General features: G+C 39.2%; 1 protein-coding gene across 2 annotated transcripts in view; it reads left to right on the forward strand.

The window, feature by feature from the left end:
- The window catches only part of LOC124146447 (N-alpha-acetyltransferase 20-like), a 29,416-nt gene that overhangs the window by 6,384 nt on the left and 7,756 nt on the right, over positions 1-15,276 (forward strand). The window contains exon 6 of one of the 2 annotated variants that reach the window (XM_048403900.1): positions 1,193-1,235. The exons of the other annotated variant lie outside the window; for it this stretch is intronic. Coding sequence (XP_048259857.1) covers positions 1,193-1,235 — 43 coding nt within the window. The remainder of the gene's footprint in view (positions 1-1,192; positions 1,236-15,276) is intronic. 2 annotated transcript variants of the gene reach the window in all.

The raw sequence follows: 15,276 nt of genomic DNA on the forward strand, positions 1-15,276 counted from the left end.
TCATTTCAGTAGTCTGTCAAAGTTCGCGAAAGGTCGTTCTGACATGACCCGTAATGGGATGTCCTCAGATCTTTGTTTAGCGGCAGCGAGAACTTTGATCTGATTTTAATGAGATTGATGATTAGGTGAAAGATGTTTACTTTATTGGTCAGCTGGTCAGTTTACTTACAAGTTTATTTATTTACAAGTACAAACATTTACTGGTTTTCTGCAAAGGGACAGGCAGCCATTAATTTTCAGGTCGATGCCATATTTGGTATGTACCAGCTGCCTGCATCTTCCCGAGACTTAACTGACTTTGAAAGTCCAGTTTCCACCCTTCCTGAACTAGGCTGGAATTCCTTGGCTCGATCGTAGCGCCACCAGTGGCTATTACGAGTTATGTCCCTTTTATGCCTCTCCTATTGACCAATCAGATTCCACGCCTTTTATCACTTGCATTTGCTTCAAACAAAATGGCGCTGCCCAGTCAAGATGATCTGATTGATAATCAAGTTCTATATTGTGATAAAACGGATCTACATCACGAAGTGCATCAAAACACGTGAGCACCTTGATTAAAAACATGAAAAGATTCGGAAAATATCTATTGACACCGAGTTGGCTGTGCACGTGCTTTGCAAATCCTGCAATCGAACGAAATTTACATGACAGTTTACGAACCGGATTCTGATTTCATTGCGCGATTTTGATTGGACTGCATAATCCAGCCAAAATCCAACTTCGGCAAGGTTGGAAACTGGACTTTTATAGTCAGTTAACTCCCTTGACTCGGGAAGATGGCTGTCTGGGACTTTGACATGTGTTAAGCCACTAGTCTGAAGCCGAGTGCAGTAAAATCCTTTGCAGTCTGGTACTTCACTCATATTAAGATTAAATTCTCCTGAAAACGATATAACTAGAATACTTTTCAAAGTAGCGTTAAACCTAACTCACTCACTTAAAATCATGAATAATATAGATATGTGAACAAACAAAGGACAAAAATCAAAATCAATAATATGAAATTAATTGATACTCCCATCAGATGAGGAAATTTTAAAAGTTTCCAACAGAAAATGTTGAGGTCTTAGAAGATTAAGTGGAACTGGCAAGGGAGATAACTTGTACTGCCATCAATGCATTGGGCTCCATTTTCCAAATAAGCCTGTATGCAATGTATGAGAAACTAGGATACAGTGTGTACAGGAGGGTGCTAGAGTACTACTCAGGGGAGGTGGACGAAGATGCTTTTGGTGAGTAGTCTTTTCTTTTGAGGAAGATTTTTTTACCATGATTCTTTGATAAGTGTGACACACTCAAGGACTTTCCTCAAGACCAGAGCCGCCTCCGTGGTCTTGTGGTAGAGCGTCCGCCCGGAGAGCGGAAGGTCTGGGGTTTGATCCCTGGCCGCGTCATACCAAAAGACGTTAAAAGATGGTACTTGTTGTTACCCTGTCTGGCGCTCAGCATTAAGGGGCTAAAACAAGGACTGGTCGGCTTGGAGTCAGTATACTGTGTCTGAGTGGGGTATTCATGTTAAACTGTGTCATGGTATCTCAGTGGGCTAGCACTATAAATCGGCATCAGTCCGGACTGGTACAAGCAGCCACACACACACACGTGCATGCACGTCACTATATAAGTGCAATAATCTTGGACGCGACGTTAAACCCAATTTCACCTCACCTCACCTTTTACTGCAAGAATGGGTTGCTGAGGACCTATTCTACCCCGGATAGGCTTTTTATGTACGTTTTCTGACCACCCAAGCTTAGTCACTTCTGCATGCAGTTGATGCAAACACCTTTTGAGTGCGCATAGGTTTGATTGTTCAAAGCATTGTTACACCAGACTCACTCACTATCGATTTAGAAGCAAACCTATTTCTTTACTATAACACCAAAACAACAAGTATATCTGTGAGTTCCTATATATGTAGGGGTTATTGATTGTCAGGGGAAGTGTTCTCTTGGCAGTCTGTTATTTCACCCAAATATTGAAGTGTGCAGGATCGCTTAGATAGTACATTGGGGGTAGGCCAGTTGTATGAGCTGCTGAATCAGGCCATGGTGTGCGCCCACAAACTGTATCATAGTGTGTGGTAAGGCCATCTTTTGTGCTTCCTATCGAGATGAGGCTGCAAAATCACTACTCGAGGTGTAAAATCCATCTCATTTCTTTTCAAACTCTTGATTTATCTACTCTGTATACTTGATTGCTTTCATGAATGTTTGCAGTATGTCTTAGTTACAAAATAAACAGGATGGAAGGGAACGAGTTTGCACTGATATTAGCAAATGATTAGATGATCGCATCTGTTTGAATCCATTTCAAATTTATATGTCTAATTGATTGTTTTGTTAAAAATCTTGCCCGTGAAGATCCGGGGTAGAATAGGTCTTCAGCAACCCATGCTTCCCATAAAAGGTGATTATGCTTGTCGTAAGAGGCGACTAACGGGATCGGGTGGTCAGGCTTGCTGACTTGGTTGATGCATGTCATCGTATCCCAGTTGCATGGATTGATGCTCATGATGTCAATCACTTGATTGTCTGGTCCAGACTCAATTATTTACAGACTGTTGTCATATAGCTATAATATTGCTGAGTGGGGTGTTAAACAACAAACAAACAAAACATCTTGTGTTTAATAGTTTTTCAAAGATACTAATTATGGAAAGAATTCTAATAGAGGGTTGTAATTTTGGAAAATGAAGAAAATATCAGAGAATATAAAGTTTTCTGTTAGCATCGCTCTCTTAAGTTCATTGTTATGTGTGGATTCATGGTGACTTGTATGTCACTAAAATACAAACGAATCCTTCCTGATGTTCAAGGTAGGGTATAATTATGTCGTTTGATTGCATTGATCAGGTCAGGTGTCTTCAAAACTCATTATCATGTCACTTGTCAGGGAGTTATCTACTCCTGCTCAGAGGCCTATATTTGGCAACAAGTCTGCAGCAATTGTCAGTAACACTTCCCAAATAATTGTTTTGTATCTTATATAATGTTAAAAAACCTCTGAAAATAAAAACTGTACAAAACCCTATTTTTACTAAAATAACTGTTTACCAGTACCCTATTTGCCTGACAAGGGAACTTAGTTTGGTATCTTAGATAAAACCCTGCTTGTTAAAGAGTATGTTTTGACACAATAAATTGTACAATTAAGTCAATTATGGGATGATATGAAAGTATATAACAGGGCTATTGATGGTGCCCTGAAATGATCTTTCATGGCATGACAGATTAACTATAGTCATATGAACTTCTTTTGAGTTGTATATATAGCATTGGTTTGCTAATTGATCTTGTGAAGATAGACTTATAGATATTTGATATCACCTGAACAGAAGCTCAGTGTAGATGCAATGCAGACACTTTGAAAATGGTTTTTGAAAATGAGCTGTATATATGACAGCAATTTGTAAACTAGCTTCAGAAATGATACATGATGACCTTTACAGCAGATTGGGAACAACCATTATCATGTAACTACACTGAGACTGCAGGTGACAACCACATACATATTAGGAAGTAGATTCCAGATCCATGTGTTTTTGTAGTGAGTGACTGAGTGAGTGAGTGAGTTTGGTTTTACGCAGCTTTTAGCAATATTCCAGCAATATCACAGCGGGGGACACCAGAAATGGGCTTCACACATTGTACCCATGTCGGGAATCGAACCCGAGTTTTTGGCATGACGAGCGAACGATTTAACCACAAGCCTACCCGACCACCCATGTTTTTGTAACAGTCTACATTTTGAGGGGGATTACTGATTCGACCGAAATACAATAATCAGAAAACAAAAATATAAATAGTTAAAAATTATTTGTATTTGACCGACTGCTTCATCTTTGATGGTTTGCAAAAATAAAAAGATACAACTCTAAAAAGCATACAACATTAGAGTATGTATGAACTTAAGAATTCAGTGAGTTAAATTGATAACATTGACAATCTTACCAACCAAATTGCAACTGTAGTATTTGAATAATGAGCATCTGCAGTGTACATAAGTAGTTTTGGGTCATTACGATCCACCTATATGAAAGAGAACAAAGCTTTTTCAGAAGTAAAAGATTACATGTAGATGTTTCCATGGTTACTGCGAAATGATAAATGGAATGCTTAAAGGAACAGCTGTTGCAGGCTCATCTCCCACATTAAACCAGTTTTAATTTTTTTTATGCCAAACCGACCTGTTGTGAAAACAAGTTTGAATTGCTTATTTTTTTATTTTACAACCTACCGACAGGTATTTTCTGTAAAAACTCCATAAAGCAAGTATAGCCAAAAGTGTGGCCTCAGTGAGGTGTTCCTGGCTGTGCCCTCGACGTGGTCATTGCAGTGTAACATTATTGGCATTGTAGGACCATGTCATTCAAAGATATTTTATATCCACACACTGTTGATCGTAGAATATTTGTTTATTTTAATGTTTGTCTTAGTTTTCAAACAATTAACAGCAGGTAGAGGGATGGTGTAAATTCTTCTGGGGCACCATGCATGTAGCAGAGGTACGATAAGTCCCCATGGTCCCTAGTAAGGTGGCCTACTTGGGGATGCGGGCGAGAGTTTTTTTTATTGTGTCATTATTTAATAGTCTGTTCTAAATATTCTTTCAAACAAAGGTTTAGAACCGATCTGTGTTGTTACTCGTTGATATACTGTACTGGTGACAGGGTTTTACAAAATATATCTGCATTACTTTGTCACAACAGTCACAATATGGCTGAAATATTGCTGATGTGACACTCACCCACTCACCCACCCACCCACCCACCCACTCACTCACTCACTCACTCACTCACTCACTCACTCACTCACTCACTCACTCACTCACTCACTCACTCACTCACTCACTCACTCACTCACTCACTCACTCACTCACTCACCCACCCACCCACCCACCCACTCACTCACTACAGAATCTATAAAGCATTTAATACTACAGTTTAGCCTTACCAATGTTTGAGTTTGTTAGGTGTGCTTGGGTGCAATGTTGTCACTAGTTGGTGGCGTCAGAGCATTAATAATGACACATGATAATAAACATTGCACTTTAGCATATTGTTATTAAGGAAGTCCACCAAATTGCTGTTCCCATTTGGGATAACAAGTACGTTTTATTAATAACCCGTGATCTCATTCCCAGAGTGCAAGTGTGAAACTGTACAGAACGTCTGCTCACAAATCCATATTATTGCAGTGGCTTTCTTTAAATAGCCTAATTTCTGTTGAGCATATGGAAAGCAAGTGTTAGCTTACGTAATAATGTAGGTATTTACATCCATTGAGATATGGAAATATTTTAATGAATGTCGCAGGTGCAGCACAAGTGCTGCAGTACAGCATTTAAGTGTTTGGGCTGTGCCTTGACAAATATTTAGTGCTGGACTTCAGCTTAGAGCAAATCAGTGCATAAACTGATGACATGATATAGTTGTAGATATTTTCTTTAAATAATGGAAAAGCATTAATCAATTTTGTTCAGGAGAGGAGTAGGTTTTTGATTATGTTTGATGAGCATTTTGTACCAAAATTTTCATAAAATTGTTGAAGTGATGTTCAAAGATGCCAACCTTGACTTATTTGGTGGAATCATTATGGTGGTTAGAAACAAATACAATAAAGTGAAATATACTACTTAAAGTTCAAGAGCACCTAATTTTTTCACATGACTATAGTTAATTTGTCGTGGCTGTTTGGTATTGCAAGACACAACCTTCCATAACTATACGTTTCACAAACATGGCATATATACATATTTGTAAAACATATCTCCAATACTTTAGACAAGTTATATTGACCTTCCTACAGGCGCTGTCACAAGTACAACCAATTGATAATCAATTTATAGATAATCACTTGATTTAGCGTGTGATGGGAATGTTTTCACATAAAAGGCAATGTTAAAACATTTCAAACCATGCAGTCAATCATGCCAGTGGTGATTACTTATTAATGTTTGAAAATAACTCATTTTAGACTCTGGTTATCCCAGATCGTCTAAATGCCTCAGTTTGTGGTGACCATCTCTGGATGTTGTGCACATGTCTCATCTCTTGTGGTGACCATCTCTGGATGGTGTGCACATGTCTCATCTCTTGTGGTGACCATCTCTGGATGTTGTGCACATGTCTCATCTCTTGTGGTGACCATCTCTGGATGTTGTGCACATGTCTCATCTCTTGTGGTGACCATCTCTGGATGTTGTGCACATGTCTCATCTCTTGTGGTGACCATCTCTGGATGTTGTGCACATGTCTCATCTCTTGTGGTGACCATCTCTGGATGTTGTGCACATGTCTCATCTCTTGTGGTGACCATCTCTGGATGTTGTGCACATGTCTCATCTCTTGTGGTGACCATCTCTGGATGTTGTGCACATGTCTCATCTCTTGTGGTGACCATCTCTGGATGTTGTGCACATGTCTCATCTCTTGTGGTGACCATCTCTGGATGTTGTGCACATGTCTCATCTCATGCTTTGGACATTTTACAAGGGTATAGTTAGGATGATTTGAGCAAAATGAAATATCATTATGAATCTCAGAGACCACTTCTCTAGAAAGAGTCAGCTTATCAGAGCACTGCTACTTCATAGATAATTTGAACTTATGTTGCAAATATTATTCTTTTATGCCTTGATAGAACTAACACTATGGTTTACAAGAACAATGAGTAATTGCTTCAGACATTTAGAATTGTTAATGTCATGTTACTGCAAACAAAAGACATGTATAATTGTGTTTATTTTTAAAATATGTGTAAAATTTCCTGAAAGCGTTTAACATTATTTCCTTGATATTCATTTAGATACAAAAACAGCTTTTCATTGTGTACCCTTATATGCTATCAGTAGATAATATAATAATTTTGGCCACCTGAAAACATGTAAATGTTTCAGTCTTGAAAAGTGTACATGAGAACAAAAACTGGAATTGGTCCACGCAAACTATTCTGGTCATAGGGGCGACAATTGGATTTGGTGGTCAGACTTGTTGCTTTTGTTGAGTATGTGTGTATAAATGCTCATAACGTGGATCATTGTTGACAATAGCTATCACTGGATTGTCTGGCCCGACTCGATTATTTACAGGCCGATGGAATATTGCTGAGTGCAGCATTAAACAACATACAAAACAAGCTATTTCCTTCTTGGTTAATTTCAATTCTTATATTTAGTTGTGCCAGGTGAGCTACAAACCCATCTGAGAGGATATTGGTGAAATATTTCTCTCATGATCCGGAACCCTATCTCCCTATCATCTGAATCACTGTCAGCGCCTGTCTTAGTTGCTGTTCCTGTTAATATAAGAGGTATCGGCCAGCACATTTGCGGTTTCAACACATAGACAAAGATTGCAGGCTATTCCTGCCTTTAAAACCACTGTTTTGTCAATATGTGGACTAGGATAAGAACAGCATTGACAACTATTTGTTATTGCTGTACAGTTTTCTGTAAACACGAACCGCTTCTGTTCCCTGTCTCTCATAGCAGCAGGAAACGGGAGTAATATATTTTCAAACAATTGTCTGTAATCATGATAATTCTTGACATGTTTTGAACATTTTACTATCACATGCTTACAATTATAATATGTTTAACATACCTTTTTGTCTTCGGTAGATAAATGCCTGAAATAGCTAAATGTCATTGTGAGATGTTTGTACACACTAGAGATAAAGAATCCCTTAATTTGTTCAAGAGGTTCTGATCTGTGAATTTCAAAATGGCTACCACTGCAGCCATATTTGAGAGCCCATGCCAGGGTTTCACACTGCAGTTATTGGGGGACAACTGTAAAAGGTGTAAGGATATGTAATTTCTCCCTCAATGTATTCTGAAACACTGTGACAGCACATACTACTGTATTCGACGTAATAAGCGCCCCGCTCTAATAAGCGCCCACGGCGATATTTGATAAAATATTGGCTAGTGAACAATCCCAATTAGCACCCCTTCGGATTGATCAATGTACACAAGACTTATATATTCGCGTATAATACACACTCGTGTGTTATATGCACCCTTAATTATGGGCGATTAAATTCTGGAAAAATATATATCTGTCGTACATAAACATTTCAGGCTGTCAGCATAAACCACGAAATTTATATTTCAACTCTTTTCTGATTTCAAGTAAATGTTGATTTTGCATTTTCAGTGTGTTTCAGTTCAGTAATGTTACATAACTCATATGCCACTTGTCCAATAAAGTACCATGGACGATTTTGCTGTTACTATTCACCAGTACCTACGATGTCATCAATACTTAGGTCCAGCGATACTTAAATTGTCAGTTCATGAGATTGCAATGCGCTATAAATAGAATAGGAACTGATGAAGTGACCTCCCAGTAATGGAGGAGGCATCATATTTTCTTGTGTATAATTGTGCACCCCCCATTCTGTGGCACAAGTTTCGAGGAAAATTAAATTGCTATTTCGTGTATTGTGCACAGTTAAATCTACATTCAACTGCTTCAAGTGAACAAGTAGGAGATAACAAACTTGGTCAACGAAAATGTGAAATTTGTGGTAAAACAACCCAAGACATAATGATTTACCGTTTCATTGGACTAGTTGGATTAATCTCATGCTGACAACCAACCACTTTGTTCATGGTTGTCTCTGTTTAATTATAAACATTTTTAGCAATATTTCTGTGGACATAGTACAGTTCAATACATACACACAGTAACAGTTACAATGACTTGGCATGACAGATACACTATTGTAATATGAAAGAATCGGGGGTTCCTTAACTTCTTTTGAGTAGTATAGAATTTGTGATACATAGTTGCCTAATTCAACTTGTAAAACTGTTTCCTTCTGCTTCATGACTTGTTTTTGTGGGCTTGTAATTGCCTAACAGTTAAACGTCATGAATAAGTAGGTCATGTAAAAAATTTGTATTCTTCTGGGAAATAAAATTCTGTAGACACTTTAGGTTAAGAGAGACACAGTCCTTGAAATGATTCCCTGTTGAGCAAGAAGGTAATGAAATCAAGAGGACAGAATTTTGTCAGCCTGGGATACAAAAGATCCCTTATGGCTGTAACATGGCTAAGGCTTTGTCTCCTTGGTCTCAAGTCAGAAAAAGTATTTTGGCAAAAGAAATATGTAAAAATATACGGAGGCTTTATTTGAGAATGTGGGAATATCTTTTCAGAATGTTTTTTTATCGACATCTTTATGACTGGGATTGTGGGTATCCTCATGGTTGGTGTGTTTGCTGAATGTATAAAAGTCTATGTTCCGTTGTGAACTGTGGATACACTTTGTGAAGCAGCTTTTGAGTCGCCTGTCGTAACACATCTCTGTTGCTAAAAGTGTCCGTTATATGATGTGCATGATGAACATTTTATGAAGCCTGATATTTTTATGCTTTTTAATTTGGCCCATAAAGCTTTTGGTAAAAGAATTTAACTGCATTATATCTTTCTTTTTGAAGAAGGACACTATGAAGAGCTTGTGGGTATGAGTTTATGCCACTTTAGTTTTAGCAGTATTCCAGCAATTTCAAAACAGGGCTTCATACATTGTATGCACAAGGTTATAAAGAATCATGTCTTTTCTGAAGTCAATCTGAAGAGTGAGGGAGTGGGTGACTAGGCTTTTATGCCACTTTCAGCAGTATTCCAGCAATTTCAAAACAGGGCGGGGCAACACCAGAAATGGGCTTCACACATTATACCCATATGGAGAAGTGAATGCGAGCATTCAGCATGACAGATTCTGGGTTAGAATTGGGCCCTAGCAACCACTGCTGGTCATAAGAGGCAACTTAGTGGATCAGGTGGTCAAAATCGATAACTTGGTTGGTGCATGTCAATATTGCTCACAATATCAATCACTGGATTGTCTTGTCCAGGCTGTTATTTACAGGCTGCCACATGTAGCTGGAATATTGCTGAAATGTTGTCGAAATATTGCTGGAGTGTGGTGGTGTTAAACAAGAAACACACACAGACAGATGATTAATTGGTTGTTGTTTTGCAACTCAGTATCAGAGACCTCGTATGATGATGAACAATGAATGTCCTCACGTACCACTGGCTAATTAGGGAGACATCATTTCATGTGATAGCTGCAAGATTATTCAAACAACAGTGACTGCATTCTTTCATTCTCTTCAGCCATCTGACAGAAGTATCAAATGTTGTATACATTAATCATGACAAATGTGTTATTCCTTCCTTCTGTCACATACAGATTCCATCCCAGTTTTCACCACAGCACATCTGGGACTGTTAAAAAATTTATGAGTCAAATCAGATGCAAAACTGTGGAGTTGTAAATGGCAGACATAAGCCTTGAGTGTAGGATGTCCTTGTTGCAAGATCATCCAACAGTGAAAGGCCAAAAGGTTAAAAATTATCTTTTTGATTGCGTTTTAAACCAGCAGTAGGGGTCGCTGTATGCTGTAATTGTAGGCTTGTGAAATTGTGGATACCACTTGTGTCAGCATGTGCCAAAACTTGGATGTATCAAACCGTAATTCGTGGAATTGAGCTTGGCTGTGAATTTGAAGTCAATTGTTGTGTCAGGCCACTTGAGATTACCTCAGTAGGAACATATTTTGTGTAGGTATGGTTCAGTTCAGTACAGGCAGTGAAGTGGATTCCCCTGTTGATTTGAGTTAGTGTGAGAAGTTAAATGCAAGTTGTACAGTTCATCATAGAGAAAGTGTGTTCTGGTCAGTTAAAACTTCACAAGCTGTAGATATTTTAGCAACTGAAATTTTGCGAGACAGTGTAAATTTTAGCCTATTGGTTAAAATGTTGGCTCATCAAGCCAGGGATCTGGGTTTGATTCCCCACATGGGTGTGTACCCGTAATGTGTGAAGTCTCTTTATGGTGTTCCCCTGTCATAATAAGGCTTCAATGTTACCTGACATGGCATAAGGTGTTGTTACTAGAACAATCCACATTGGAGCCACCTACTGCCACCTACTGCCACCTGTAGCCAATTGATCCACATTATTACTGCCCCATCCATATTCCTACAACATGAGGGAGGTCGGGTAGGCTAGTGGTTAAAGCATTCGCTCGTTATGCCGAAGACCCGGGTTTGATTCCTGACATGGGTACAATGTGTGAAGCCCATTTCTGGTGTCCCCTGCCGTCATATTGCTGGAATATTGCTAAAAGCGGCGTTAAATCAAACTCACTCACTCACTCACTCCTACTACATGATCCACAATGTTTCCGCTTGATCCGCCTTGTTACAACACAATCCACATTGTTACCACTAAATCCACATTGTCACCACCCAATCCATAATATGGCCATCTGATCCACATTGTTTCCGCTTGATCCACATTGTTACAACACAATCCACATTGTTACCACTAAACCCACATTGTCACCACCCAATCCATAATATGGCCATCTGATCCACATTGTATCCACCTGATCCACATTATAACCACCTAAATCACATTGTATCTGCCTGATCCACATTGTATCCACCTTATCCACATTGTTACCACCTGATCCACATTATAACAACCTGAATCACATTGTATCTGCCTGATCCACATTGTATCCACCTTATCCACATTGTTACCACCTGATCCACATTATAACAACCTGAATCACATTGTATCTGCCTGATCCACATTGTATCCACCTTATCCATATTGTTACCACCTGATCCACATCATAACAACCTGAATCACATTGTATCCACCTGATCCACATTGTATCCACCTTATCCATATTGTTACCACCTGATCCACATTATAACAACCTGAATCACATTGTATCTGCCTGATCCACATTGTATCCACCTTATCCATATTGTTACCACCTGATCCACATCATAACAACCTGAATCACTTTGTAACCACCTGATCCACTTTGTTACCTCTAAATCCACATTGGGTTACATTGTTACCACCTCATTCACATTATAACCCCACCTGATCCAAATTGTTACCTCTAAATTCACATTGGGATACATTGTTACCACCTGATTGTTACCACCTGATCCACATTGTTACCACCTGATCCACATTGTTACCTCTAAATCCACATTGGGTTACATTGTTACCACCTCATTCACATTATAACCCCACCTGATCCAAATTGTTACCTCTAAATTCACATTGGGATACATTGTTACCACCTGATTGTTACCACCTGATCCACATTGTTACCACCTGATCCACATTGTTACCTCTAAATCCACATTGGGTTACATTGTTACCACCTCATTCACATTATAACCCCACCTGAATCACATTGTATCCACCTGATCCATATTATAACTACCTGAATCACATTGTTACCACCTGAATCACATTGTTTCTACCTTATCCACATTGTAACCACCTGATCCACATTGTAACCACCTGATCCACATTGTAACCACCTGAATCACATTGTATCCACCTGATCCACATTGTTGCCACTAATTCCACATTGGGATACATTGTTCGACCGATGTTATAGGCACCTGATCCACATTGTAACAACCTGATCCACATTGTTGCCACTTATTCCACATTGGGATACATTGTTACCGCTCGACCGATGTTATAGGCACCTGATCCACATTGTAACAACCTGATCCACGTTGTAACCACCTGAATCACATTGTATCCACCTGATCCACATTGTTGCCACTAATTCCACATTGGGATACATTGTTACCGCTGGACGATGTTATAGGCACCTGATCCACATTGTAACAACCTGATCCACATTGTTGCCACTTATTCCACATTGGGATACATTGTTACCGCTCGACCGATGTTATAGGCACCTGATCCACATTGTAACCAGTCAGTCCACATGATCCACATTATATAAACCTGAATCACATTGTATCCACCTGATCCACATTGTAACCACCTGAACTATATTGATAATAAGGCTGGAACGATACACCAACTGTGCGATCCGATACATATCACGATACCTTTCTCACTATCCGATACGTATCACGATACTTGTGTGGTGCGTGAGCCGTGTTTTTCATAGACAGGACTGCCAAATACCTGGCACACTGATGATTTACAGTTCACAGTGTCAAGTATGGCACAACAGATGTAAATATTTATGCTTTCACTATTAACTTGCACTACTGATTAGTGTTTACTGGAACAGTTATTAAATCAAACATTTGAGGCCAGAATTGATATTTTTTACTTAGTGTGTGACTGTCATCGATACTTGTATCAAGACGAAAAAAATTGCGATCCACCAATGCATCGGTGGATCGTCCCACCACTAGTTAATAATAGCCACCTTATCTGCCGTGCACCTTGACTTAAGTTAAATAGAGTCCTTCACATCTCAGATTTGATAGTACTAAATTTGATATGTGATGTAGAAACCTCAGGCCTCAAATTTCAAGTTAAAAAAGCTCTGCAGTGAGTTTATCTCCTGACTGGATGCAGATAGAGAGGGCTGTTATCTGACATCTAATACTCCTTTGTCTGGTCTCAACACAGACAGGGGAGGTCGGGTAGTCTAGTGGTTAAAGCGTTTGCTCGTCATGCCAAGGACACGGGTTCGATTCCCGACATGGGTACAATGTGTGAATCCCATTTCTGGTCTCCCCGCCGTGTTATTGCTGGAATATTGCTAAAAGCGGCGTAAAACCAAACTCTCTCACTCCGACACAGACAGATTACTTACATTATGCAGTCCCCTATAAATCATGGGTGATACGTTTTTCTTAGTCGATTTACTTCTTCACAAATTCTACAAAAAGTGTAAGAACAAACAACCAAAATGAAAAGTACTATTTCAGTTCATTGTGATCAATGCAAAAATATGTGTTGGCCCAGACTGACTATATTTACTCAGCACATATGGCATCTATTTAAAAACAAGAAAAATCTATTATAATCAATGTTTTTTCTTAATTTATTTCCCCTCCTACTGTCAAGAATTTTTCACCAAATTGTTATTGAACAAGAATAAAAAGTCTTGCCTAAATTGTAAAACACTATTCATATCAGGTCCTTTAAGAAGAGTACGGTACATAGACGAGTGTGGTACATGTTGCTGATGTTTAGGAGAAACAGGCCATTGAGGATGCCAGGATCAAAGTGATGACTCGTGTTAATATGATGATGAGCAAATTGGGTAGACCTCCACTTGCGCCAGGGAGTTGCCAATATATGCTTGAGGGGGTTCCTCTATCTCAACTTGCCAATTATGTCAAGTGGTGCCAGCTCGCCACACTAAACTGCTGACATGATGAAATGTATCTCTTCTGGTGTATACATAAATGTTATCCTATGTAGTGTTTGTTATCAAGGATAACAGCTGAGGTAACGGATAGAACGTTGTGCATATGAAACATGCATTAAGTCCTGTATGTTGGGTAAATGGTGCTTTGCTCGGATACTAAGAATTATGACTGTGTTTAGGTGCTCCCTTTATATGTTTAAGATAAAAGCCTTTTTATCAGCATCTTCCATGGGAAATTAGATAATGGCTTTGCCCTGACATGTCCAAGAACATGACTTGAGAAGCAATTGCCTTGTTTAAACTATCATGGGTTTTAAGTTAAAGGGAATGCAAATGGTTATGGTTTAGAAGGAGTAATTGTGTGCACGACATGTTACAACTGATTTGTAAACCTACTTAGAAGTGAGTGTTAGTATTTCAACAACTTGATACCTGCTTTGTGTTAAGGGTGGGGTAGCCATGTAGTTACAAGCTCTCACTCATCACGCTGAAAATCGGGTTCGATTTTTGTCATGGGAACAATGTGTGAAGCTTCTTCCTATTGTCGAGCCCAAGCAATATCTCCTGTGGGAGCCAGTTTTGGATGATAAAGAAGTATAAAACCCAACTCACTCTTTGTGTTCATTGAACAACTGTAAATGTCGTGTATCTGGAGTGTTGGGGTGGGGAATGGTGGTTGGGAGGAGGGGGAATGGTGGTTGGGAGGAGGGGGATGGTGGTTTGGTGTGTGATATGCCACTGAAGAAATAGTGCAGACATTTTGACCAATATAATTTCATCCGGAGGTATCCAAAACGATGGCAGGATGCTTTTTATTTTTAAACTGTTTCAAGCAACTGTATACATAACTGTTATGAAGCCTTAATGTTTTGAAGGAGTATGTCTGTCATTTCACTAAGTAGCTAGAAGGGGGACCCGCCAGTGCTATTATCTTCACCTGCAGAGACGGGGGCACGGGTGGCCTAGTCGTCTAAGGCGCCGCGATTCGCTGTGCAGAGTTGCGTCCCTTGGGCATGCCAGAAACCTATGATTGTGGGTTTGAATCCTGGTTCACCCCAATTATGTATCT

The sequence above is a fragment of the Haliotis rufescens genome, unplaced genomic scaffold, assembly GCF_023055435.1.
Source record: "Haliotis rufescens isolate VD_foot unplaced genomic scaffold, xgHalRufe1.0.p SCAF_3, whole genome shotgun sequence".
NCBI classification, from domain to species: Eukaryota; Metazoa; Mollusca; class Gastropoda; order Lepetellida; family Haliotidae; genus Haliotis; species Haliotis rufescens.